Below are 26,575 nucleotides of genomic sequence, written 5' to 3'. Positions count from 1 at the left end.
AAGTAATTATATTTTAAGGATACTTGCCAATAGGCTGTTACTGATACTGTGAGTCTGATTTTTTACACCACTTGAAAAGTTTACGAAGCCGTTGATAAGTTTTGTAAGATCAAATCTATCTAACTTCTTAAAAAGTGAAAATAAACGCATGTGTATCGATCGTTGACACGTATTTTATTTACACCTACCTAAACTCACTTTATCTTTATTATTCCTAAACTTAACGCTACTACTAGTTAATTACCTATTATTCTCTGAAGCTACCATTACCAATATTATTGGAAATATCGAAGTAGCTTCGGCACAAGTATCTCCTTGACGCCGCGTCCCCACACGAAGCTGCTGTGGCCCCAGCGCTCGTCCGGCATCATGTAGAAGTCTATCACATTCGGCAACGTGTCCCTCAGCCTCCCCACGTCCTGGAGTGAGACGAGCCAGTCGCTCGCGCCACACATGAGGGCCACTCGGGCTGTGACAAGTCGCACCTCATACTGCGGCGGTAAAGACTCCCCGTAAGCCACAAGGTTCCTCTCTGAAGACCCGAAGTCAAACTGCTGGAACCTGTCTATCGTTATATGCTGCAGCGTGTGGAAAATGTTGTGAATAGACGTCCCACTCGGGTAGTGCGCGAATACAGCTGAAAGTATATGCAGCGGCATCTTCCCAGGATCCGTCCCGGAGAACACGAACATACAGAACACACACACTTCCGGGAACATGCGGCAAGCGCGTCTTAGAGCCTCCTCCGCACTGCGCTTGCACCCGAACAGCTCCCACACGCCCAGCGCTCGGAACCTATCCTCAAAGAACCCGGAACTCGAGATGAACATCTTGAGCAGCGGGCTGTAAAGATGCGTTAACCAAGCCACCGGTGCCATGCAAACCACCACGTTGAACTTGGCGTTGTACTCCGGCCGCGTTGAACACAGCACGAAGAAGTTGGTGGACCCCTGCGAATGCGACACGTAGTTAATGGCGCTTGCTTGCGTCACGCCGAGCACGTAGTCGACGACCGCTGGCAGGTCGTATAGCCCCTGCTCGTGGAAACTGAAGTTCCAGTACTCCTCGCTCCGACACGGGCTGAGCGAGACGTGTCTGTTGGAGTAGTGGTTGCCGCGAGTGTTGGAGCACCACACGTCGTGGCACTCATCCGAGAAGAGATACGCCATGGCTTCATCCGCCCCGGATATTATGAAGGTATCACAGCTGTCTAGTATACCGTGCTGTAGCAACAGCGGCAGCGGGCGGACAGGCCCAGAGCATCGCGCGCTGGTCTTCAAACGGAACAGCTTCAGGATGTACCCGTCTGCCGTCTGCACGGTATGTTCTTCGGAAGGGTACCCGTGGCTCGCAGACATCTGGGTAAAGTTTTGTATAGTGGTGTCGTCTGGGATCGCTCGGTATGATAAAAGGTCGTGGTACATTAGTATGTGGTTCAATATAGAGGCACTTCTGTTCGTGATATCATCAGAATCGTATGTGTTTGTTCCTGTGCCGGTGTAGCTGAAGCACATTACAAAGAGTGTAAAAAATGCAGAAACTAGAAATCTCATACTGTGGTGCCAAGGTTTTTCGTTGATTTTATGATAGGTAAGGTAAGGCGTTAGTTATTTGCGTATCGTTATTTCATTATAAACCAACTTTTTATTATTGAGGTATTATCCAATTCGCTTTATAATTCCATGGTATGTAGGTAGGTATTAATTGATTTTATTGAGGAAATATAACCATTTAATGCGCAGGGGGTAAGTTTAATAGAATGACGTTTTATTCTAGTCTTTGCTAATGCCGTCAATTTATATTATTCTGCGTACAAACTGATATTTTGTTATACTATACGTATACTTACTTATTCAGAGAATTTTATGACAATGTACAACTTACCTACCTAAATCATAATTAATCACTTATCTTAGATTCAGTGTAAACGTTCGTAAAACCAGTTGCCATGTGGTGCCATACCGCATAACAATGCAAATAATCTTTTCAACGAAACACCCCAATGACATCGTCACACATCCGATTAGTACAAATAGTGCGTCCATTTAAAAACATTTGAGGGACATTTACACCCTTATATCTTTACAACAAAGATGATTTTAAAGCATATCGCAAATTACTATTTTCTGTATTGGTCCGTTAACAATGGATGCTACAGCTGGCATGTTCATTGTACGAGACTCATGTCGAATCCTATGGCTGAACCATAGCAGATATTTGAAATACTTACTTATTTAGTTATTGCACATTTATTTTGTAATTGAGTTTACTTTGGGTCGAGTCAGTTTGATAGCAACTTTTATTTAATACCTAGGTAAGTAAGTACTTATTAAAATGATGTAGGTAAGTAACTACCTACCATTTTTTTTCAGGGTAGCTATTATTTCACTGTGTAGTAATCTATCATTTCTCTTCGACATAAACATTGATAACTTACATGCAAATAGCAGCACCAATCACGCAAATTAATATTCTAACTAACAGGTAAAGTAAAAGTTGAATTGGCCAAACGTAATCTATCGAAAGTCCTTTCTACAAATTGGTAAACAAGGCAAAAACACCACAAATATGTCATAGATTGTACGTTACGGTGTTTAATAGCAAAACTACACGCAAAAGATAGAATAATCACGCACGAAAACAATTAAAAATAATAAATGCAGCAAAAGAAAGAAGAAAAGTTTCTGAAGTTATAAATTAGAAATTACCCGCTTGTCGAAGGCGCGGCGCGCGCTTTTGTTTGTTGCCAGATTAAAATAAATTCCCCTGTTTTTTGGAATTTTTCGTACGCAAAATAATAAATCCAAGTAGTTTTAGAACTTTTAGACTTGATCTATCCGAAAATTGGGAATTTAACCTTCTGTTCTGCAGTCGTGTGAGCCTATTTAACACAATTATTAATAGGTGCAGCCGATTAGAAGACATTTTAATAATATTTTGCTTATGATTTTAGATTAACTAAATAATACTTAAATAGATAATAGGTATAATATTCTATCTGTGAGCTGCTCTTCAACTTAAAAAAACTTTGATAAGAGATGCTTATAAGCTCAATACTTATATATGTCTTTGTTTAACCCTAAGGTTGTCTTGAAAAAATCGATTTAAGCGATAAGACCGCCATTTTTGTACATAGTTTATAGTATTTAAGTTATGTAAGTTTCTTTTATGTGTGTGTGTACAAATAAAGAATATTCTATCTATCTATCTATCTTGTCCAAGAAGTCCTACCCAGCCTAGTGTCTAGTAAGGGTACTTATAGCTTAAATCAAGTTCCCGTTAATTAAGGCCAGTAAATAATCTATTGTACTTACAGTAAATGGTTTGCCGGGACGTGAGTATTCAATGGAACACCATATACATTTTAGCATTTACCATACCTACACCCAAATACCAAAGTACAGTTTAACCCTTAATCAAATGGATGATTTTTTTTGATAAAAATGTAAACCATGTATGGTTTTTAGGTAAGTTGGGTCCGTAGATTACGAAAAAAATGTTTTAAATTTTTTTTAGTGGGGGGAAAGGGGTGTTTTGCTATGGGAAATAATTTCCCACTATTCGTGATTGCTAAGCAAAATAATATCAAGTGGGAAACTATTTCCCACTATCCGGTACAGATCACAAATTTTAATTAATATTTACTACAGTTTCTATACAAGCTAGTTGCCGCTACTTTGCTTGTTTTTTTATAAATATTTTTTTGTTTTAGAAAAAAAACTATAAAATGATACAATAGTATTAAGAACAATATTTTAATAAGGAAATATGCAGTCGTTAAGTAGTTTGAGGTAACTATCGGAAGGAGAATTAATACTGTTGACATAGCATGAGTCGTCTTCCGAATCTGTGTTTGATAAATCAGAAATGTCAGCTATGTTTTCGACAGTCTCTTCTAAATTCTTAGTAGTAAGCAATATTACGTTTCTTTTTAATAATTGCTTCAAAATGCTGCAAATAAATAAGAAGAATCTGGAGTAGTAAACCGCTTATACTTATCAAAAACCATACATATTAGTTCGTTCAATAAAGTAACATTATATTTTATGTATAGATAAATTTAGTATATTTTTACTGCAGGAACAAACAGTGGGAAATAATTTCCCACTTATTTGAACCTACGAAAAAGCAAGAAACACCAGTTTTGCCGTGCCAATCACCATTAAATCCATTTGTAAAACAAGTTAAGTTTACAATAGTATTGTGGTTAGGTACTTAGCAGATTTTTTTCTCCAAAAATTTTGAAATATCGTCACGAGAACCGGTTTTTGACACAGAAAAATTGAAATCGTGATTTTGACATTGACGTACGATGACAGCTTGCGGTTTTTTTAAAAGTGATGGCATTAATAAAATTTAAAACTTAATCAAGATTATTTTGTTTCTAATGTTGATATTGATCAGAGTAACCAGTACAAAAATAAAAATATTTTTTTCGATTCAGACCAAGTGGGAAATAATTTCCCTATATTTGATTAAGGGTTAACAAAAGTAGGCAATGACTCGACTCACCCTGGCAACATTGCCATCGGCCGTCCCAGCTGCAGTTTCGTGTGGATCGAGCGCGTGCGTGCATGTGGCACACAAATAGTAAACCCTGTGACTGTTGTTATTTAAAAAGTGTTCTCGATTCTCGTGATCTATGGTTTTCTAAGTTTTTAATTTCCGCAAACATTTTTTGTAAGTACCTGTAGCCAGTTTACATTTTTACAAGTTATTACTTTTACTTACTAGTAAGTAGTAGTAATATCTGTCTTTTACTATTAATTATCTCACGTTTTGACGTAGTAATTTCACTAAACATAAGAATTTCATCGTTTCGGGAAGTGGAGCAATCTAATCAAACCTTGCTTGATAGATTCCGGAATGTAAAATTAAATCCTTAAAGGTTTGAAAAAAGTTAAATGTGACTCTGCAAGTTTGTTTTTTAAATCCCTTTGTTATTTGTAAGTAACTAGCTAGCTGGGCTGAAGTACCTAGTACCTACGTATCTTCCCAAAATTACACGCTATTGACTTGAAAACCCCTGAGCAGGACATGATTTGGAAACGAAAGCTCATGCAGTTCAGCTAAGCTATATTATTTAATCCTTCAATGATGATGAAGGTAGAAAAGTCTTACCTACCTTGGTCATTATTATACCTACTCATCATCAACCTACCTTTCGATCTACAACCTATAATCCTAGATCCTAAAAGAAGTGATGACTGCAGAGTGCAGATGCGGCTGATGCCGTTCTCAATCCTTCTCACTATAAAGGTAGAAGACATAAAATAAAAAGTGTCGTCCATCGCCTCCTCCCAAATCTTCATAATCGTAAATAAACATGCATGATAGAAAGAAACATAAATATTATTTAAGCTAAACTACCTACCCTACATCCCCAGGTTCTTTACAATCTATTTTATGACACCTAAAATCATTGTAGTTAATGTAAAACACACATTAATATAGCGATCAAGGCCGTTCATTCGTCATGGTTTAGTTGACAGCACCAGAGTCCAAAACTTTCTGTCCATTACCAAGCGTTCTTCATTCAAATAAGGTTTATATTTGTATGTTATGGCTCCGCTCATGATAGAACAGACTGGCTGTTTGTGCTTCCCCCTTTGCTTTGCGAGCCATGCAGCGTTTAAAAAATAATCGTAGAAGTGTGTGTGAAGCGCGTGGCATCGCAATGCTGGCGCACACCTGTCTATTGTCTATCTCTATGTTTTTTTGGGGATGAATGGTGCATGGGGTATCTGATATCTGTAGTATAGTATCACAAAAAAGTTACCTTCCTAGGTTTTTGACCCTAATTTATTTGTCGGGTCATATCCGGTTCCGGCGTTTAATTTTGGGAAGGTACTTGCAAATTGAAACAAAAAATAGCAAAAAGTTCTCTAGATCAATTCGACGTAGGATAAAGGAATTTTATAACGTACCTACCCTATATTATTAAGTTTATCTTATACTATTAATTTATATTTACTTATTAAATAAAGCGACCTCAATAATAAATGAATTTATTTGCAAAAATATCTGGAGTGATACAGATAACCTCACCTCTTTGTATCTACATAAACACAACCGATACTAAGATTAAATATAACAATAATAACGACGTTCGACTGTACCAGCTACGGTACCTACTACCAAATAACGACACGGTAGCAATAGCAAATAGCAATCAACAATACTTAAATCCCACGAGGAACCATTTAATTTATTTAAGTAGGTATGTAGTTATGTACTACTTTTTGTACTAGTTTAGCTATTTGATTTTAAACCCCCAGTCAGAGAGATACTAGGACTATACTACCTGAGGGATACGATTTCTTTGCGACTTTGTACCAATGTAAGTAAATAATATGTAAGTTTAAAAAATTGTATCTTATATATATAAATTACTTATTGATATTGTTTTTTGAGTAACAAGAGAAGTAATAAGTATAAGAAACTCAAGTGCATAGACTTAAAGAGAGTACCTACTTAGCAAAAATGCAACAGAACATTAACTGCTTAAAGATTTATGACGATTTATTCTAATTCAGAAACAAAATGCTCACGAAAACCCATTGTCTAGATCAATAAAAAGTAGTAGTAAGTAAAGTTAGTGTTCAATTTCTAATACACAGTCAGTTTCAGTATAGGTCAGTTTTTGTAGTTAATTATATAGTTAGGTGAATATTTTTGAAGAACTTTTTATTTTATTGTACTAACTCTATAATATAATTATGTTATAAAATTATAACAAAATCACTAGTACAGATTTTAGGTGGCCTCATAAAATATCATCTTATCTACAGCTTTGACATATTTGTTTAATGATTATGTAGGAAAGGTTATGTATATCCTGAGCGTATATCATATTTACTTAGATACCTAGTTATTCGATTTTAATTTATTTAGAAAATCTACTCTAAACTACGCCCGATATTGTGTGAAGTAACTCTGTTATGTTACGTTACAAAAATCGTTTAACACTTTTGTAACGCTAAAATTAAATGTATTATTCTACATGCGTTAATTGAACCATAGTTAACCCATTCCTAATACAGCCATTTAGGTAACTAAGTATATGGCGTCGTGTTAAATGGTATAATTGTTCCAGTACCTGCCTATGCCATAGGCACTAACTTATCTAGGTCTTCATTATGTGACCTAAGACCTAACTAACCATAAATGCTGTTGGTAATTCATCCGAGTAGACTACCTCTCAGACCTATGACGAGACATATAATTATAACTACGACTAAATGTTAGGTGTGAAGATAAACTTATGACTAACTTGCTAAGCTAGGGTGCTACTAAATTAATTATAATACAAATTAATGATCAAAGAAAGCTGAAGCTAAAACAACAAAATCGTAGACATCATGGGCCTTACCACAAAAACTTAGACAGTATTTAACAGGTGTTTACCGCTGTCAAACGCCTACAAAATCTGTCAAATTTCGTTTTAAACACTTGTTAAACAGTGTTTAAAGTTTTTTGTGGTAGCACAGCATATTTTTTGTAAGTATTTTATTTATTTTTCCTTGCTAGTGTATTCAATTTTATTGGTAACTAGGTACCTGCAATACCTTTCTCTACAGTTTATTTTAGACTTGGTGTCGGAAATAGATTTTACGTTCAATGGCTTTTAGAACTTTATCTTCGTACTCGTTTCATAATATGAGTAGATAGGCATAATGCATTCGCTGTACTTGTGAATATGGTGTATTCCTGTAAGGATGCCTACGATGCCTACTGAAGTGATGACTTTTTCACTGCTGCTGTCTATGTTTCGTATCCAGTACCTAACTGAAGTTCTTTAATAATCAGACTAATTTTTTTTCTTCCAATAAGTTACTTTACACACACCTTGTACTAATGTACTCCCTTGCGTGGTAGGCAGAGGTGCATTGCTGCACCCACTTTTCGCCAGTGTTTATGTTACTTATATATATTTTTTTTGGATTAAACTGTATGCTCAGCGCATTTCCTTGATATTTATTTGTTGATAAGCAACAAATTTATTTGTATATACTTTCTTAAATATAGCAAGAACCCTTTGACCGCTGCTGCGCTGTCCTAAATCCATACATTTTATTTGTAATTAAAGTTGGATTTCTCGCCAGGCAAAAGTATCTGTCTATCAAACGTCATAGGTCTTTTGCTATATTTTACTAAGTATAGCTCAATGTTCGGTGCTGTTGGTAGAGTTTGGGAATAACCCACGTCTGACGTAAGGTAGACCGCTGGACGTCGATGGTCCGGGCCCCGCTGACTCACAAGTGGGAATATTTACAGAGACCAACGCCAGCGCCTCCGCTGAGCAGGAATGTTGTGAAACGTTGGTTGGAACGATACTTACGGATGTTAAAATGATTCACGACAAAAAATATAAGTAAAGCCAATTTTAAAATTACCTAACCAACCATGATCTAAGTAGGTATAAATTGAAGATCACCATTATTAGTTATTCAATTAGATAGGTATATTAATATTATTACAAACCTTTACTCGCCAAAGGGTCATTTGTTGAATGTGTCATTGTTGGTAGATAAACAGACCACTTGATTGAAATTTACGACTGGTGACCTCTAACTCAATAAATATTCGTAATCAGACGTATTGTCTTACGTACGTTACCTTATGTATCGGTTTACCAGACCGATCACAATACGACCACGATAACAGCCTTTTTATAATTTCGTTTATTCAGTTTTTTAATTTCACCCTATCTTAATTAACCACTCTCTCATTGTCAGCATCAGTAGGTCGTTAGGAAGCAATTATGTGATATCGATAATTTCGATAGCAATAGTTGTCTTGGAAAATCAGTTCAATCAATCTACATATGTACAGTGTGTTGTTTTTCGGACCCGACAAACTTTAAGGGTGGATTCTACGAGTCATTTCATCGAGAAAAAACCCCCAATATTCTAGAAATGGCGGCCATTTTAAAGTGGCTTTGAACTTTGAGATTTACCCAACATATGGGGGTTTTTTCTCGATGAAATTACTCGTAGAATCCACCCTTAAAGTTTGTCGGGTCCGAAAAACAACACACTGTAGATAATATCGAAGGTTGTGAATAGTTTCGATAGTCCTAGATAGACTATCGATGGTATCGTGATACTGTCGAGAGTCTATCACTCACTATAGAAATAGAACATCACTAGTAGGAAGACACAAAAAATAACTACCAGTGCCTATAATTATATTTAATTCTATAGAATTTCCAATGTTTGATTTGTTATGTAAGTAAGTAATTCTTATTTTTATTACTTACTAAGTATGTTCTCTAACAGTCTAATAAGGATGTGAGGTAATCAAGTGAAGTATCCCACTACTTAAGAGGCCAGTGTTATTGCTATTATTAAATGTCGTTTGTATTCACAATCGATTCACGATTGGTGACATCGAGGCGAGTATCCGATTGTATCTGCAATTCTGAAGGGTGTACCTAGTGTAAGTAGGTACTAAGCTGCTTGTAGAGCATTTAATTTACTACTTATGTTAAGCACTTATATGTTTACGATTAAGTAAAAATAGACCCATTTACTACTTACTTTGAATGAATGAAATTCTTTAAACTAGCGAGAAATGAAAAAAATCCACCCACGGCCGACACCAAACGGCTCCAATTTTTGAAACATTTAATCGAAAATTCTAACACTATAAACTTTTTAAGTTGGTAATATTCTTTTCTAACGCGCTGATAAATGTAGATGAATATTTAATTGAATCTTTATTTTTTAATTTTCCGTTTAGAACTAATTTGGTGCTATGTCACTGGAATGTTGTCATTTGCTCGCGAGTGTATTATTATTTAGAAATAGCAACACATCTTAGGTATTTACTCATCAAGTCATCACTCATAACATAAGAAGCGTGAAATTTATACCGACTCCAGGCCCTGTAGCACGGGGCGCTATTAAGACGTGACAACATTTCTCCTTCGCGCTCGCTCTTGAGGCTGCGCGATGTGAGTGAGCGCGATGCAAAACTCTTGTCACGTCTTAAATGCGCCCCGTACTAGCCCGCTCTCTCTAGCTAGGTTTGCTCTTAAGCATGACGATGATAATAACCAATTACTGTACAGTTTTCTATCTTTTCTTGTCTTATTTAAAAAATAATTATATGCATTTATGTTACTAGAGCGGCTCTGTATTGAAAGGATGTTACTTTCCTGTCATTCTTCAATGAATACGTACTTACATATGTACATATTTAACATTGTTTTTGTTTGCTAAAGTTTTTCCCCTATTTTATATACTTACTTATAAACAGTGTTCGCAGGAATATTCTAGGTTTTTATTAGAGTTAGAGCTAGTGGTGCTTAGTTGCATCCGACGAGAAGGTAACAAGTTTACCTAGGTAGTTGATTACCGTAAACTAAACACACAATAAACAGTTGTTTAGCCGTATGAAGTACCTATCGCCACAGATGGACTATTAGTTACTCACACATGATTTATGATGCATCTCACAATTGTGTAATTTAAAACAAACAATAAAATCAGATAGCATTTATGTGGCAAAACTGTGTAGGCAATGATTTCAAAAGGAAGGATACGCCCTTCAGAACATTTTACTCAAACCTTCTTCATACAAGCAAAATAACTGCCATCTATCATAATTTGTTGGAACTATGTCAGAGCCGAGCTACTTATCCTGACGACGCAACCTTGTACGTGCGTTCATATTTTACAGTCACCGGACAGTAGGTACATAATAATATGAGTGAGTTGCATGCGGACGTCCGTACAAGGTTACATCGTGCGGCCATTGTAGACTTTGGTAGTAAAATAAATTATCATATAACATATAGGCATATTTATCACAAGAAACAAAGACTCATCTCTCCGTCACAGACAACTGTCGACTGAGGACCGTTGGCCCTAAAATATACATTTTAGGGCCAACGCGCGGGTGCCATTTTCTTGAGTGGTTTGGCCTGTCCTTACGCAGTAATATATATGTCAATGTGTGTAGGCCGTTCTAAAATTGTTTGCACTACTCTGTAAGTAGTAAGTACCTACCTATAGTATCAGTTAGTGACATAAATTCAATTTTAAAAATAATAAATACTTTGTTTTTGTTACAGGTAACACGTCCAAGAATCCTCCAAATGGCGCGAAAAAAACTAACAGTTGTGTGTGAATGTGAAATATTAAGTTAAAATGACAGTTACTAACTAGTGATGTGCCCAAAGTCTGCTGTTGAAAATAGTTATCGATAAAAAAGTGCGACATACAGTGCATACAAAATGGAATCTCATAATTCAACATTAGCCACAATATACCCAAGAGAAGCCACTATTATGGCTGCAGTGTGCGCTATAATTTTTAGTATAATTGGTGTTTTAGGTAAGTGAATATTTCTTACATCAAACTACATTTACAACGATGATAGCATAATGTGTGTACCCTCGTAAAGCATTTTGTTTACAATCCTGATCGGTTGTGAGAACAAGGTGTCATAATATCACGCACAAGCTCACAATGCTTTTAAGTTCAGCTTTCATTTTTAATGAGTTACGTGTATAAAGTGAGGTAAGTGCAGTCAACAAAAGAGGAACGTATCCACTCTCAGAGGAAATAAATGTGATCCCTAAAGTCACAATAAAGATAATTTTAGGCGATACATCCAGAGAAAAGCTTTAATGATTTAGAAGTCTTCGTGCCTTGTTCAAACATTACTCATCAATAGATCATGTTGAGATGAATCATACATTGTATGTTATAATATTTCTTAATTATATAAAAAATATTGAATAAGTTTAAAAGTTTCTTGTCTAAAAAATAAAATGATACCTATACATATAGTATATGTACATGTAATGAAAGGACTTGAAACATCAAAGCACAGATTAATAAATATAATAAAAGTTTCAAAACAGTGTGTTTATAATAAGTGGATGAGTTCTGAAGTTCAGTAAAATAAGGTTTAAAATCTAATAACTAACCCAGTCCAGCTGTGTTGACAAATTATTATAATAAATGCGTAAACGTGACATGTAGCATGGACGGTAGAGCTTTTAATATGTTTATTAGCTTGTAAATATTGATCACAGAATTGTGTTCTTGAAAAAATTATATGATTGAACTTTTTACCACCAAAAAATATGACTTATTTATAATGATAACCAATAAAGCCGTTTTTTGTTGAGTCTTAAACTAAAATGTTATCCTAGTCATTTCGTGTTACTTGTTCAAAGACGTATGTTCCATCAACCATGAAGCCAACGCCCGATCTAATGAAAGGACCTATTCAGATCAGAGACATGCACATGCGTGACTAAGCTTTTTAATATAAGTAATAATAAGTATGTTCCTTTTATTCAGGGTTTAGTAACTTTTTACATAAACATATTCTAGGCTTGCTATTTTTTATAAATAAATGTTAAGTTTTCTAATCATTTTGTTAGGTACCAATACGAATACCTAAGATGGCAAGGTTTATATGAGTGTTTATGTGCAACTTAAACATCAGTTAAAAATAACGTAGAGGGTGATTCTCAAAGGACGCGATTTAGGTATGTCCAAGCCATAAAATACATGAAATTGATAGTTTTATACCAGGATGTATTTTTTTTAATAATGTATCTTGTGACCGTTTTTATACATTAGTAATGTAATGCATAAATTTATAAAGAAAGCGACAATGATTTTTTAAAACTCAATATCATAAGTTCTTTGGCGCGTCCTTCACTTGATTTTATTTTTAGGTCAAGAAAAAATCACTTTTTAAAGCAAAATAAGCTTATGATTTATATGTTATCATTATAACAGATACTTATGGTAACTGTAAATTAGGTTTCTATTCACTCTTAGGTTTAGTTTTCAAAAATATAACGCATTCAATTTTGTCCGAGAAAAAAAACTAACTTCTTTGGCGTAACGATACCGTCTTCCTACTCTGCGTTTAAACGATCACCGGACATAATCACCATGCGTCCCTCACCCTTCAGTCCCCCACTATCTTCGACCAGGAGTAGAGGAGCGTAAGTTTACGGAGTATGACGAAAAATTTTTTTTTTTGCGCCATAACGGGTTTTGGTCAGGTATGTGCCTAATTTCTTTGATTGTTATTTTCATGCTATTATTTGTTTTTGTTGCATACATATTTTTGTCCACGTATGTCTATTCAAACAGTATGCACGTGTCACTAAGAGGTTCCAATTGTACATCAGCTTTCTGTTAAAATAATTTTTAAGTGATGATTTCTAATTTCGTTGGCAATAATTTCTTTGGATTTCTTTGGCATTCTGCGCCAACGAAATTAGTTTTGATACAAAGAAATTAGTATTGAGTATGAAACACCATTAATAACGCTAACTTTATGCATTCAATGTCTATTATGGTTAATTCTCTCATCAGCATCATCAGCCAATAATCATCCAATGGACATAGTCCTCTCCCAAGGAGCGCCACAACACTCGGTTCTCGGCCTTCCTCATCTAACTACTACCGGCTACCCGCCTAAGGTCGTCAGTCCAGAGGGCAGGAGGGCGTCCCACGCTGCGGTTTCATATTTTGACAGCTATTTTGGTAACCTTAGTCCTCTGACGGATAACCTAATTTCTGATACGATCCATCATGTTTCTATGGAGAGCCATAGCACGCTGAGTGAATTTAAATCGGTGGACCAGTCCTACCGTCAGTTTCCACGTCTCAGCACCATACATCATCACTAGCTTCTAGCTAGCTAGTCTTCAGGCTCTGAGGAATGGATGAGGAGAATATGTGACGAAGTTTCCCGAATGCTGCCCAACCCAGTTGGATGTGCCTTGCAGCCTCCTTGTCCAAGTTGCTTCTGCCTAGCCGAATAGTCTGCCCAAGGTAGACATATTCATGCACAACTTCGATTGTTGCCTCACCAACGACGACCGGCTCCGGTTTCATGTGAGCATTGTACATGACTTTCGTCTTGTCCAAGTTCATACCGAGGCCTACACGTCGGGAAGCAGCATTTAGGCCACTTAGCATCCAGCTAAGTTCCTGCAGAGATGCTGCCATAATAACGATATCGTCCGCGAAGCGGAGGTGTGACATGTACTCGCCATTTATACATATGCCATGTCATCTCCAGTCCAACGTCTTAAAGACATCCAGTGAATTGGTGAACAGTTTCGGAGATATCACATCCCCCTGTCTCACTCCATGTTTCAGTTGGATAGGTCTTGTCTTGTGGTCCTGTACATGGACAGTCATAGTAGCGGCATTGTCAGACACCTCAACACCTCGAAATAGCGCCAGTCAATTTGGCATCTTGCAGGATTCCAAAACTGCTTAGGTCTCGATCGAAGGCTTTTTCATAGTCCACAAAGGCTAGATACAGAGGCTGATTATACTCTTCGGTCTTCTGTATAATCTACCTTACTGTGTGGATGTGGTCTATTGTACTAAAGCCTTTTTGAAACCCAGCCTGCTCCGGGTGCTGAAACTCGTCTAACTTTTGGGCAAGACCATTCGTGATAACCCTTGAGAACAGCTTGTATACATGGCTTAAAAGCGAGATCGGTCTATAGTTCTTCAGAAGGGTTTGGTCACCCTTCTGAAGAACTGTAGTTCTCTCTAGAAGCTGGTGTTGACAGCTCCAATTTGGTGCAGTGTAGGACGTAGGGTCGACTTCACCAGACATCTCCTCTCCAGCTTGAAGTTGAAATTCAAAGTGCCTCGGAGAAGTCGGTGATCACTCCCAGTTTTAAACCTATTGATCACTGGGACATCTCTGAATATGTGCCGCTTGTCAGTCATAATGAAGTCTTTTTCGTTTTTCGTCCTACCATCGGGGCTTGCCCATGTCCACTTCCTCTGGGGCCGATTCTCAAAGAAAGAATTAATCAGAAAGAAAGCCCCTCCCTTTCCATGAAGTCTACAAGCATTTGCCCTCTCTAGTTTCTGATACCAAAGCCATGATGTCCTACCCTCGATTCGTCGCATTCTTGTACTCCCACTTTGGCGTTGAAGTCCCCCATCATAACGGTGTATTGGGTCCTAGCAGTACACGTGATGCCCTTGAGATATACTCGCATATTACTTCGACTTCTGTGTCAGAGTGTCCCGAGGTTGGTGCATATACCTGTACGACCTTCAAGGAATATATACCTACCTCTCCGTTAGTTTAAGTACTAGGTACGCTACCCGATTTGACACACTGATGATCTCCACTACGTTGTTGACAAGGGTCTTGTTGACGAGGAATCCTACGCCACCTTGGGACAGTTGGTCGCCCTCCTGATGGTAGAACATGTGGCCGGACTCCAGGGTTATCGTGTCCTCGTCCTCTTTACACTTTTTCATACCGGTGACGCTGCTGCCCATCGCCGGCCTATGGGATTTGGTGTAGCTGTTTTTGGATGGTTATACCACCATCATCCGGTCGCCAGAGCCTCATCTGTTATTTAGCAGAGTGCACCACGGGCAGGTGAGGTTGGCAATTGGTTCATTCGGATGTTGAGAACCCCTGCACCCTTACGTGATCAGGTAATTATGTTAAAAACAAATAAAGATATGCGTGATTTTTAGTTTTGTTGTGTATTATTTGCAATCTACGTATAAAACTAATTTCTTTAAAGTAATTTCTAATTTCTTTGTTCTTAAAACTAACTTCTTTGGGACCTTTTATAATTTCTTTGGTGTGTTTTCTAATTTCATTGGTGCCAATCTAATTTCATTGGCCCAAAATTGTTTAAAATCGCTGTAACTTTGAATCGGCTCGATAGATTTCAGGGCCAATAAGAGATAACTAAAGAGGTCTAAAGCCTCTACAATATGTGGGGTATAATATTCAAACAACATGAAAAAAAAAATGCGCCAAAGAAATTATGCTTTTGGAGCCGCTTTTGTAGAATCACCCTAGAGCGAATTTTTTCGTTCGGATATTATTATAAAACGAACTACCCTATGTTATTTCTGTCCCATCCGGAAATTGCAGACCCATTCTATACAAACACTGTATATTGCACACGGAATTATATACGTGTTGTTGACACAGTGAGGCATCAGGCAAGGGACATTCTTGTTAACGAGCTCGGATATCACGTGTTGTTATTATTGGAAGCAATTAACATACCCTAGGGGGCGCCACATAACCTTAATCGATAGGCTTGCTTTGAATCGAAACTCAGAACAGTCTAATAATGACCTACAGAATGTACTTACCTATATTATACATGCTTCTTCTTGTTACTAGTTGTTACCCCATCTTAACTCACTACGACGATAGCACCAGTGTAAATTAAATACCAATGTAAATATGCAGTATGCAAATATAAAATAAATCGTTAGCAACCAGCAACTACGTACTTCGATTACTATAATATTTCTTTAGTAAGTAAATAGCTAAATAGTACGGTACATCACTATTGTATATTATAAACGCATGTTATATTTAGAAAATTATCAATATACCTACTGTTACTAACAGCAAAAATAGTAAAAATCTATTTTTATATCGGCAAACAGACGGTGTCAACTCGCTCCCCGGCAAATCAATCAAATGGTCAATTTATCGGTTTTCGAGCAAGGGCGATCGTCCCCGGGTGTACACAGTGGACAGAGATGGGTGGTCAAATACGCCATGTGCCGGACTTTATGAGCCTTCTAACGAAATCGATCGATTATATCGCCAGTCACAAGCATCCCTCGTACTTATACAAGGTGCATGAGTTTTGCATCGGGAACGGAAAAATAAATCAAACAGATAATATTTAAATCGATATTTTGCAACCTCATTAAGTAACTTTTTTAAACGTAAACATTGTTATTTATCATGGATACCATATCAGTTTGCAATAAATTATAACATAACTCATTAAAATTTCAATAAATTAATTGATATTATTGCTTGCGTACGTTGCTCGTCTACCTAGAACTATTATTTTGATGACCTATAATAATTTGCCGATATAAACGAGTATAATTGTGCCAGAGTATATCCCAAATTAGTTATTGATTCAATTTGGCTGAGTGGTGTGTGTATCAGTCAAGTACCTACTTGATACTCGATCAATAGGTACAGAGATCCATTTTATAAAACCTATTACTCAATTAATTGGCGATGCCGTACAAAATGTGAAATAGCCATCGTAGGTTGACCTTAGTATTAAGTTCTGTGCGTGACCACAGTGATAAACCCTAGTCTATTATACCTCTAATGTTTCTCACTGACACGCTCAAAAAACTAGGTAGAGTTCCTTCGTGAAACTGACAAATTTATCCTGTAGTCCCGTTGTCCCCGTAACTGTGTCCCCGTTACGGGGACAACGGGACGTCATTATATTTTCGTTCCGTTGTCCCCTTTGCGGGCAATAGTGAACGGGGACAACGGGCCGTCAAAATTTTACGTGTCGTTGTCCCTTCCGAATTCAATTAGCACGAAAAGGACAAAATAAAATGAAACAAAATGTTACATGATCGGCTTACCTAAGTAATGGGCAATGTCCGAAAAACTTCGACAACGCTCATAATTTTTCTGATGATAGGAATAACCCTTCGTATCATCCTAAAAAAATCTCAGATTTTTCCTATGCGTTAGTAATTTTATAAAAATAAAAACATTTCAAGTTTCACAAAACGGGGATTCTACGGACTTTAGGACTTTTTCCATCGTCTCGATGAGCAATAAAAAAATATATGACAGGTATGACTGTTCAAATGGGTAGTGTAGTTACGGAATCTCTCATTGGTTGACTTATTTAGAATAAGCCAATGAGAGTTTTACAAACAACAATCTTATCTGTGCTTTTGTTTCGCGGCAGTATTTCGTCGTGCCGTTAGCGCATCCTTTAAAATTCACACGTTCATCAAATTTGCCAAATTATCACCCAGGTTAGTTATGAATTGATCTAAGCTAAAAAAGCGATTTGATGTGAAGATATTATATAAAATTCATGAAATAAAAAATATACTTGTGTTTTTTAAAGTTTACTTTGAGAACGGGGACAACGGGTCTGATTTTTTATTTTTTTATTAAGTGCCGCTGTCCCCGTTGAGGAGCTCACGTCCAACGGGGACAACGGGCCTGATTTTATTTATTTTCTGAAAGTACCGTTGTCCCCGCTTAACGGGGACAAGAATTACGGGGACAGCGGGACTACAGGAAATTTATCATCAGAATAATAACCAAAACAAAGCATCAAAAAAAATCCTTACCACGACCTCCTTAAATTCCAGGCAACTTCATCACGACAGTCGCGCTACTCATGCACCCGAAGCTGCGCGGGCACGTGACCACCATGTTCGTGCTCTCCCTCTGCGTGTCAGACCTGCTGTTCTGCAGCATCAACCTGCCACTGACCGCCAGCCGCTACGTCAAGGAGCGCTGGGACTTCGGGGACCAGCTGTGTCAGATGTTCGCCTTCGTGTTCTACGGCAACGAGGCTGTCAGTCTGCTGTCTATGGTCGCGATTACCATTAATAGGTGAGTTTGGTCGCGGTTGCTGTAAAATTATTTTGGCTATGAGGTTGTAGTAGGGCTTAAATAATATAATAATATAATGGCGCGACTTATCGATTATAATGAAATTAATTTTCAAAATTAAGTGATGGCTGATACCCTTTTATTGATTTTATCGATATAATAGGGATTGCAGGAATTCATATTTACCATCCCTACTTATCATCCCCTTCCGTCCTCTCTTGATTTTCAGTCGAATTCTCGAAGTATTCTTTCGTACGAATTCAATAAAAATGCTTTCAGCATCACTTATTTTCATTTGCATCAACCTACTTTTATGCATGGTATTCCTTGAACCAGGTGTAATAAAATCTCTCTCTCTGTTATGCTTCCGTGAATTCTTTATATACTTACCTAGTGACGTAAATCTGTGCATGGTTATAAAATGAAGGCCAAGGTAAATTCAGCAGCAAGGGTACTTAAAAAATTGTTATGCTAACATTCATCTGTAACTAACTAAATACGAAGATCCCATGTATTTTTTGCTAAAACTATGCATCAACCTACGTCTAAATCTTAGCAACTAAACAACCACGGTTCAATAACCGTAGCACAATATCTCATTAATTCATCTCGACCGAAGACATTAATATTAATGCAGGCAGCCCTTCAATTAAAATGCCCGTATCCTCACTCATCGCCCATGCACTCCCATGAATATGATGTGGAGCTTTCGACGCTCTTCAATCTATGACTCGGCACTGGCCATTATGTTGTAAATCATTGCGACACAGATAAGTACGAAAGAGGGTAGCTTGTAGTCTTGAACATTGTTATCCGTCCTCGGTCGATAAGTTAGGGTTGTAAATTTGATGATACAATTGATATCTTCGGGAAATACTAATTCACAGACATGATATTGATAATAATGAATGCATAACTTTTATGAAATACTGAACCAATTTTGATCTAAATATTATTAAAGTTTTGATCTCATTTAAAAAAAATATTTTATGATAACTTAAAATCACTCCTCTCTTTTTGAAACACTGATAAACATTAGAACGTATGTACTTATTTAGTTATTAATTACAATTTCCTCCCTGTACCGCCTGCAGGTTGACTGGTAGAAAATGCTTTTAGCATTAAGTCCAGATTGTACGTAATTACATTTGTATATTGTGCAATAAAATAATAAATAAATGTTTGACCTATTTCTAGAGAAGCATTAAAATTGAATGCAAGCTAATTTGTCATTGTTATCGCGTGAGATGCCCGCCTATCCCGACTTGCATGATGTTATGAAGCTAATCTATATTCTCTATGCGTGCGTACGCGCCGCACATACCGCTCTGTACCACAGATAATATAATACGGTATCTGTACTATTATGTACAGACCGAGTACCATCTTTCTCCGTTAACTATGGTAATCTTGATAATGGATTCAATAGATAGGTTAATGATTAACTGTGCGATAGATTTTTTAGAATAAAAACGGCACGCCACCATAGTGAAACAGTGGATTTTAGTTACGCTTCGTGCACGCGTAAACGCATGAAAGGTTGTGATTATATTTTCTAGATAATTTTCCCTGTTTTTGTACTTAAATTTTATTGTGTTTCTCCGTACTACATAAGTACAAGCTACGTCCCAATCGAATATCGAATCGCTTTACATTTGACAAACATAGGCCGCCTGCGCAGACGCACCCATATCCATAACAAAATTACGCGGCAACATTAAAAATCGAATGCAACGCTTAACTCGACCTCCTTACATAAATCCTTAGCAGCCGCTGTAGTCCTTATTCCATGGTCTTAAATAAGGTTTTAGTTACCACAAAGTGTCATTCAAAGTTGGTTTGTAGTGCATGCATAATTTAAATAAAACGATCGCGATGGGGTCAGCAGCCAGTCAAGAAAGAACCCACTGTTTGCTCATGCGATCGGTTTTCGGTGAAGCAACCTGATTTAGTTTGAAACTTTACTGTCTATTTGTTCCTGATTACCTAAGGCCTGATGTACTGATTACTGACCTCATAAATTTTGAGGTCAATTTATTGAGTCCTAGTTAGGTATATAGGTAGTATAAAGAGCCCAATTTCTAGATTTTAAACCTTCTGGATATTCTGTGTTTTTGCTCTTTAATTACCTATGCCTATACCTAGCAAGTAGTAAAATGAATCTACTACTTACATACACTTATCTATTTAATTTGGTTATCACATTCACTTGCCATGTCCTGTGGAGCAATTTACTTGAGTGGTATTTTATCGCCGTTTAAAAAGCACTCCGACACTATCAGCCCGTGGGAAAAGCAAGCGTGTTTGTCTATGGTCTGGATAAGATAAACTGTCAACAACAGGAAAATCCGGGAAAAATAATTGGAAAACATACATTAATCTGGTTAATTACTTATTTTATTAATTTAAGTTTGTAAATAGGATGGGATAAAATATATTTTCCGATCGATATCAAGAAACCGGTTAGGGAAGAGGTGGTAGTACAGTGTTAAGTTTAGACTATTTATTATTCTGTGCTATTATACTATACAATATACTATCGATATTATCTTACCCATCCCTATTTTGTGAGGACAACGTGTACGTTTTAAGGCGTGCCTATAGAATGGGAGCTATAATCTCTGGAGCTAAGGTTAAGAAAATAGGTAGCGAGAAATTAAATATTTTTTAAACTAAGTAAGTTAATGTAGTTATAATACTCACGAGTAATGAAAAAGTAATGGCAGATGGAACTTTTTAATTGTTCACGAGTATACCTACCTACTTAAATATTTTTACTGGTTTAAACCCATAGATTTTTTTTTACCATTTGGTTAGTCTGTTATTTTATTTAAGTAAGTAGGTACTTTATATTTATTTTTGTTTGTTACAGATACATACTAATCGCGTACTACGATATGTACTCACAAATATACACGACGACCAAGATATGGGTGCAGTTGTTCCTAGTCTGGCTTGTGTCATTTGGCCTTATGGTAAGTTCTAATTTTTAATATAAGTAAAATATTAGGTGAAGGGTAAGCATATTAAAAAGATTCCGTTCTTCAAAAATGCACTAATAATTATACATAGTTAGGTAGTTATAGACAGAGGGTTGTAGAACTAGGCAACCTTATTGCTAAAACTCTTCTTTTTAATGTTTACTTTATACCGACTGTATATTTTACAATGTATCCAGTAATTAATATCATAAATGCTAGGCACCAGATGCACACCATCCCTTTATTACACAATAAAAGAACAACAAATAAAAAGCGCTAAACCGTATAACTAGTAAAATAATCAACTGAGATTATAAAGGGAAGTCAAATATTAGTTCATTGCACTTCCATCTTTCTGTATAATTGCCCTAAATTACTAAACATCCTCCCTGATCCTCCCTTTAATGTGAAACTTTACAGTTTCTTAATGCTAAGCAAAATAAGGTTCAAAATGCTATGTTTCTGTATGAGAGATATTTTGTCTATGTTGCGTTAAACTTTTAAAATGGTGTTAATTGACTATCATGTGGGCGGTATTGTTTATGGTAATAGTTACAAAATGTAGAAAAGAGTCGTTACAGTCAATTTGAACAATGTATGCAGCGAGTAGTTAACTTTGAACGTCCTCTTCCGTTATTAGAATTCACATAAAAGAATAAAGTAACTCATCACGGCTTCAATCATTATTATCATTTTCATAAATGATGTGCTTAAAACACAAAAACTTGTCTAATAGTTAGTTTAGCAAACATAAACTTGACATAAACAAAATGAATGTATCGTAACAAACATGGGTAGATTAGTTAAGTATCTGCTGATGGCTGAAACATACAAGACCATAACAGCTTGCAGCCTAGGGCCCCATGAAACTTCTACCACACTAAACTTGTCTTTACAGATACGCCGATATATAATATTGGGCAAAATGATTATGGTACTTACAGTAAAACTGTATAAAGTCCTGACATCAAAGAGTGTGATTTTGCTAAGACTTTTTATGATCATCAGTTATTTACTTACTTATACATAGGTAAATTTTAAAAATAAAAAACCAATTGATTGTGGATTTTTAACGGATTTGTCCTTTAATAAATATAACAGATCGATTAAATACGATCTTAAACAATTAGTTAGGATCCACTTCCGTTTTCACGACTTTATAGTTGGACTGTACATCGTTTTGAACACTATCCCATTCAGTTAAGGACGAAAACCAATGTTTTTTTTAGTACTTACTCATATTGAAACACTTTCCCTCTCCCAGGTACCGCCACTACTAGGCATCTGGGGCCGCCTGGGGCTGGACACGGAGACCTTCTCCTGTACCATCCTGCGGAACCACGGCCGCTCGCCCAAGAAGTACCTCTTTGTGTTCGGGTTCGCGCTGCCGTGTGTCGTGATCATCGTGTCCTACTCGTGCATCTATTGGAAGGTGCGGCAGAGCAAGCGGAAACTTGAGGGCAGAAGGTGTGTATGTGGGTGAGAATCCATCTTAATTTGACAAGATTTTTTCCAAGGTAAAAGGTATAGGCAAACTCACCATGGGATTCTGGTCATTCTCTATCTAACCCACCGGACCGGTTTTAAGGCTGGTAGCCGAAAGAGGTTGAATGTGTCAGGCCGAGGACATGGTGTTGTGTTGTGGCGTTCCTTGGGATAGGCCTATGTCCAGCAGTAGATTATGGTTTCGCACTGTTTAACTCTAGCTTCGACTTGTAAGTAGGTCATTCCACTCATTCCAGAACCGTTCCTTAGAAGATAGGGAGGGGGTCCCATTTCCAGCAACAACCAGCAGTTGATTGCAAGAAATACTTAGGTACTTACCTATCATTTCATTCTCTAGCGTACAATTAAACATGTCTTCTTTCCTTCTCCCACAGCAAACTGAGCGGGCAAACAGCGAAAGAGAAAGAAGAGGACTCTCGCCTGACGACCCTGATGCTGACCATCTTCCTCTGCTTCCTCGCCTGCTTCCTGCCTCTGATGATCATGAACGTCGCCGACGATGGCATCAAGTACCCTTGGCTCCACATCATAGCGTCCATCTTAGCGTGGGCCTCCTCCGTCATCAACCCGTTGATCTACGCGGCGACCAATAGACAATATAGAGCAGCGTATGGTAACCTTCTTAAGTTCTGTCAGAATAATCCAGTGACCAGAAGGACCACTTGGGGTAGCAGGACGGTGGGGCACTCGTCTAATTCCCCCCATTATGCTGAAAAGAGAAATCCGCTGAAGCCGGATATGCCGACGAAATTATGAAAATAGAACGTTGGAGAGGGGATTAAGTTCTTGTTGGGTGATCTCAGTTTGAATCCAAAGTTGGCCGAACAATTTATTGAGAAAATCCTTAACTAAATTATGACAATGGTATACAAGTAGTACTTATTAGATACCTATAAGTATACCTAGTGATGGGTTATGAGTACTATACCAGTGATGATTTTTTAAATCATTGGAAAGAGAAGGCCTGTAAATAAAACCATTAGTAGTGATAGAATTAGTTTTGTAAATAAATTAAAATTTATATTTCCTCAGCAATGATTACCAAAGTTAAAAACACACCATGCTAATTATTGTAATGATCAATTATTTATATTTAATTACTAAAGTAAGTCGTAGATCACAGTTAAGTTTAATTTATATCGTTAATAAAAATAAGAAGGCTATTCCTTCTTTGAAGGTGTAAATGTAAAGTTAGGAAATCTACAGTGATCTACTTCAAAGCTCTCAGATATACTCAACATATCTCAAAACTTTATTTATAAAAAGAATCTCAAATGTTTATTGAACTTTTGTTACATTCCTACAAGTGCATTAAAATAATAAATGAAAGCATTTTAATAGAATTAAGTAAAAAGGTATATTGTTATATTTTTTACCTAACTACCTACTGTAATTTATATTGAGCAAACACATCATACAGTTTAACCAAAATAGGTTTAGCATTGCAAAGACTGAAATAGAGTCAATTAAAGTTATTTTATCATGTAAATACTTAAGTAATTATAACTACTCGATCTACATACATAATATTTAAATAATTAGGTACATATTATGTTTCAAAGGTGACCGTTTTCAGGATAGAGATATCGATTGATGATTCCCAGGAGGTATCCCTGTACCAATTCTCAAATCATAATTTGTAATAAGTAATGTTTTTAATTTATTTATTATGTAAGCATTTCAGTGTTTTGTCATTAGTACCTTCTCAGAAATTGGTATTTAATTTATAAGTTTTTAATAATATGGTATAATTTATGCATCTTTAGCTTTACTCCTTGTCATAAAACCTCCCATCACATCTAGGTACCTACCTATGTAGGTAATACCATGCATTACTTTATTAAGTGCATACTCTGAATATTATCTAAGTTGGTCAGCCTGTAAACTTTATGTATCGTTATATATATTATATCTATAATTGAATATCTATTTTATAAATAATTATTCTTAATGTATCTCGTATCAAGACCAAAGTAATTAAATGAATAAAGACATAAGCTTGTTGTCGTTAAATACCTACCTTTTGATAGAACTTTACCATCCACTTTATTACTATTACTAGATTTACTAAGTAAGTACCCTAATACCATTTACAACCCGACTTTTGGAAAGTCTACATAGGTAGGTACATAGGTACGTACTAGGTTCAATGCAAGGATTACAAGGTATAATTATTAAATAATTATAACTTCGAGGGTACCTACAGTGAAACTATAAAGTCCTGAAATTAAATGAGGGCACTGTTATCTTTCATGTAGCAACCCTATATAGCGAAACATAACTGACTTTGATACTTGAAATTTTGCCAGTTAACTTCCTGCCTATTTATGTATTTTAAAAACAACTTACCATCCACAAAAAAGCTCTTATACAAGCTAGCAGGTGTTAATATGAAGGCTAATAGTGAAACCAATAAATATTTATTTAGATAACGTTATTACAACTGTATAAAAAACTGGATCTGTTGACGAAGGGCACACATAGTAAAGACATCAATTTCTCTTTTTGGACGGCCAGTTCTGTTTCTTCCAGGAGTTAGAAATATTCCATATTTTGCCTTCTTTGGCACGCTGGTCCGATATAACTATAAAATAAAATAAAAAAATCTTTTTGAGTTACACAATGCCCCCCAAATTCACACAATGTGAATTTAGTAAGTAAACAAACATATATCTTCAAGTATCAAAATGTTAAGGTTTGACTCAACTGAAACCAGATTGATGAAACCTACATCAGTGGTATGTAAACAATGTTCGACTTGGGCTCTAAACCTAGGTTTATCGATAAATGAAGCGTTGGTACTAATAAAAAATTAGATATTACAATTTGTACAATGCTACATACCCGTCATAGACGCTCTACGAGCGTAAACATCCTCCAAATTCGACAAAATGTGTCCAGCTTGATGTTCCGCTAAACATTGTATTAAAACTCGATAAATAACTTCACTAGCTTGACTACGAATATTTTTCTTCATCTTCCTAATTGCAACCAAGCGTAAATTGTTGCTTTTATCTAGATTATCCTTATAATAAATAAGAAAATTAAAAAAAACAGCCAACCGCCTATTGACATAAACAATTGTTATGACTTTTATGTTTCTTTTCTAATGGTGCCAGGCTCCTGAAAATTTTAGTTCCTCAAACATTAATTTCAGGACTTTATAGTTTCACTGTACCTACAGCCTACAGCCGCAGCACTGGATTTTAAATTTGCCGCGCTTTGTCAGACACTCAGACCAAAGACACAAAATGCGTGACCGTTATTATTCTGAGTCAAGTTATAGTGTCCCATTTGCATGTTGAGTGAGGGGTAAGTGCAATCGTTGATGAACCGTTCAGAATCTGTCAAATTCGTATCTGAGATTATAAAACAGACTTTAAAGGCGGCAACACATTAGCGGACGCGGCTTACGGACGTCTGAAATCTGAACGACAAAGACGTCCGAGAGCGATCTGGCACGAACTGTCCCAATAGATCGTGCACACGATAGTGATACGTGACTGATAAGTCGCGGCTGACAGCCGCGTCCGTAAGCCGCGTCCGCTAATGTGTCGGCGCCTTTAACTTCACATCTCAGCTTCACATAAATACCATAGAGTAAACCGATAACCTTGAGAAAATTGAGGAAAATGTGAGGAAAATGGTAACACTGCAATCACAGATAATACATGAAATGTCAATGT

The 26,575-nt window shown here is 36.6% G+C and overlaps 2 protein-coding genes across 3 annotated transcripts; one reads left to right on the top strand and one right to left on the bottom strand.

The window, feature by feature from the left end:
• Positions 1–130: 130 nt before the first annotated feature.
• LOC105385319 (lipase 3-like) lies at positions 131–1,737 on the bottom strand. The gene has a single exon (XM_011555680.3). The coding sequence runs from the start codon at positions 1,551–1,553 to the stop codon at positions 276–278; it is 1,278 nt and encodes a 425-aa protein (XP_011553982.3). The 5' UTR covers positions 1,554–1,737; the 3' UTR covers positions 131–275.
• Positions 1,738–4,536: 2,799 nt separating this feature from the next.
• On the top strand, positions 4,537–23,761 carry LOC105385287 (protein trapped in endoderm-1). 2 transcript variants are annotated; one of them, XM_038119421.2, is made up of 6 exons: positions 4,537–4,680; positions 11,081–11,342; positions 18,156–18,402; positions 21,275–21,377; positions 22,648–22,850; positions 23,264–23,761. In XM_038119421.2, the coding sequence occupies exons 2-6, from the start codon at positions 11,243–11,245 to the stop codon at positions 23,643–23,645; spliced, it is 1,035 nt and encodes a 344-aa protein (XP_037975349.2). In that variant the 5' UTR covers positions 4,537–4,680; positions 11,081–11,242; the 3' UTR covers positions 23,646–23,761. The 2 variants fall into 2 exon arrangements, with proteins under 2 accessions (XP_037975349.2, XP_037975343.2); XM_038119415.2 differs by having other exon boundaries at positions 22,648–22,862.
• Positions 23,762–26,575: the final 2,814 nt, after the last annotated feature.

Source organism: Plutella xylostella, chromosome 29 (assembly GCF_932276165.1).
Source record: "Plutella xylostella chromosome 29, ilPluXylo3.1, whole genome shotgun sequence".
Taxonomy (NCBI): domain Eukaryota; kingdom Metazoa; phylum Arthropoda; class Insecta; order Lepidoptera; family Plutellidae; genus Plutella; species Plutella xylostella.
The sequence above is the reverse complement of the archived record's forward strand: the minus strand, read 5'-3'. Positions and strand labels throughout refer to the sequence as shown.

Excerpts from the sequence above, each read along its gene's own strand:
- LOC105385319 (XM_011555680.3), bottom strand. The coding sequence starts at position 1,553 with ATGAGATTTCTAGTTTCTGCATTTTTTACACTCTTTGTAATGTGCTTC.
- LOC105385287 (XM_038119415.2), top strand. The coding sequence starts at position 11,243 with ATGGAATCTCATAATTCAACATTAGCCACAATATACCCAAGAGAAGCC. Across the intron at positions 11,343-18,155 it reads TAGTATAATTGGTGTTTTAG|GCAACTTCATCACGACAGTC; the intron begins GTAAGTGAATAT and ends CTTAAATTCCAG. Across the intron at positions 22,863-23,263 it reads GGCAGAAGGTGTGTATGTGG|CAAACTGAGCGGGCAAACAG; the intron begins GTGAGAATCCAT and ends CTTCTCCCACAG.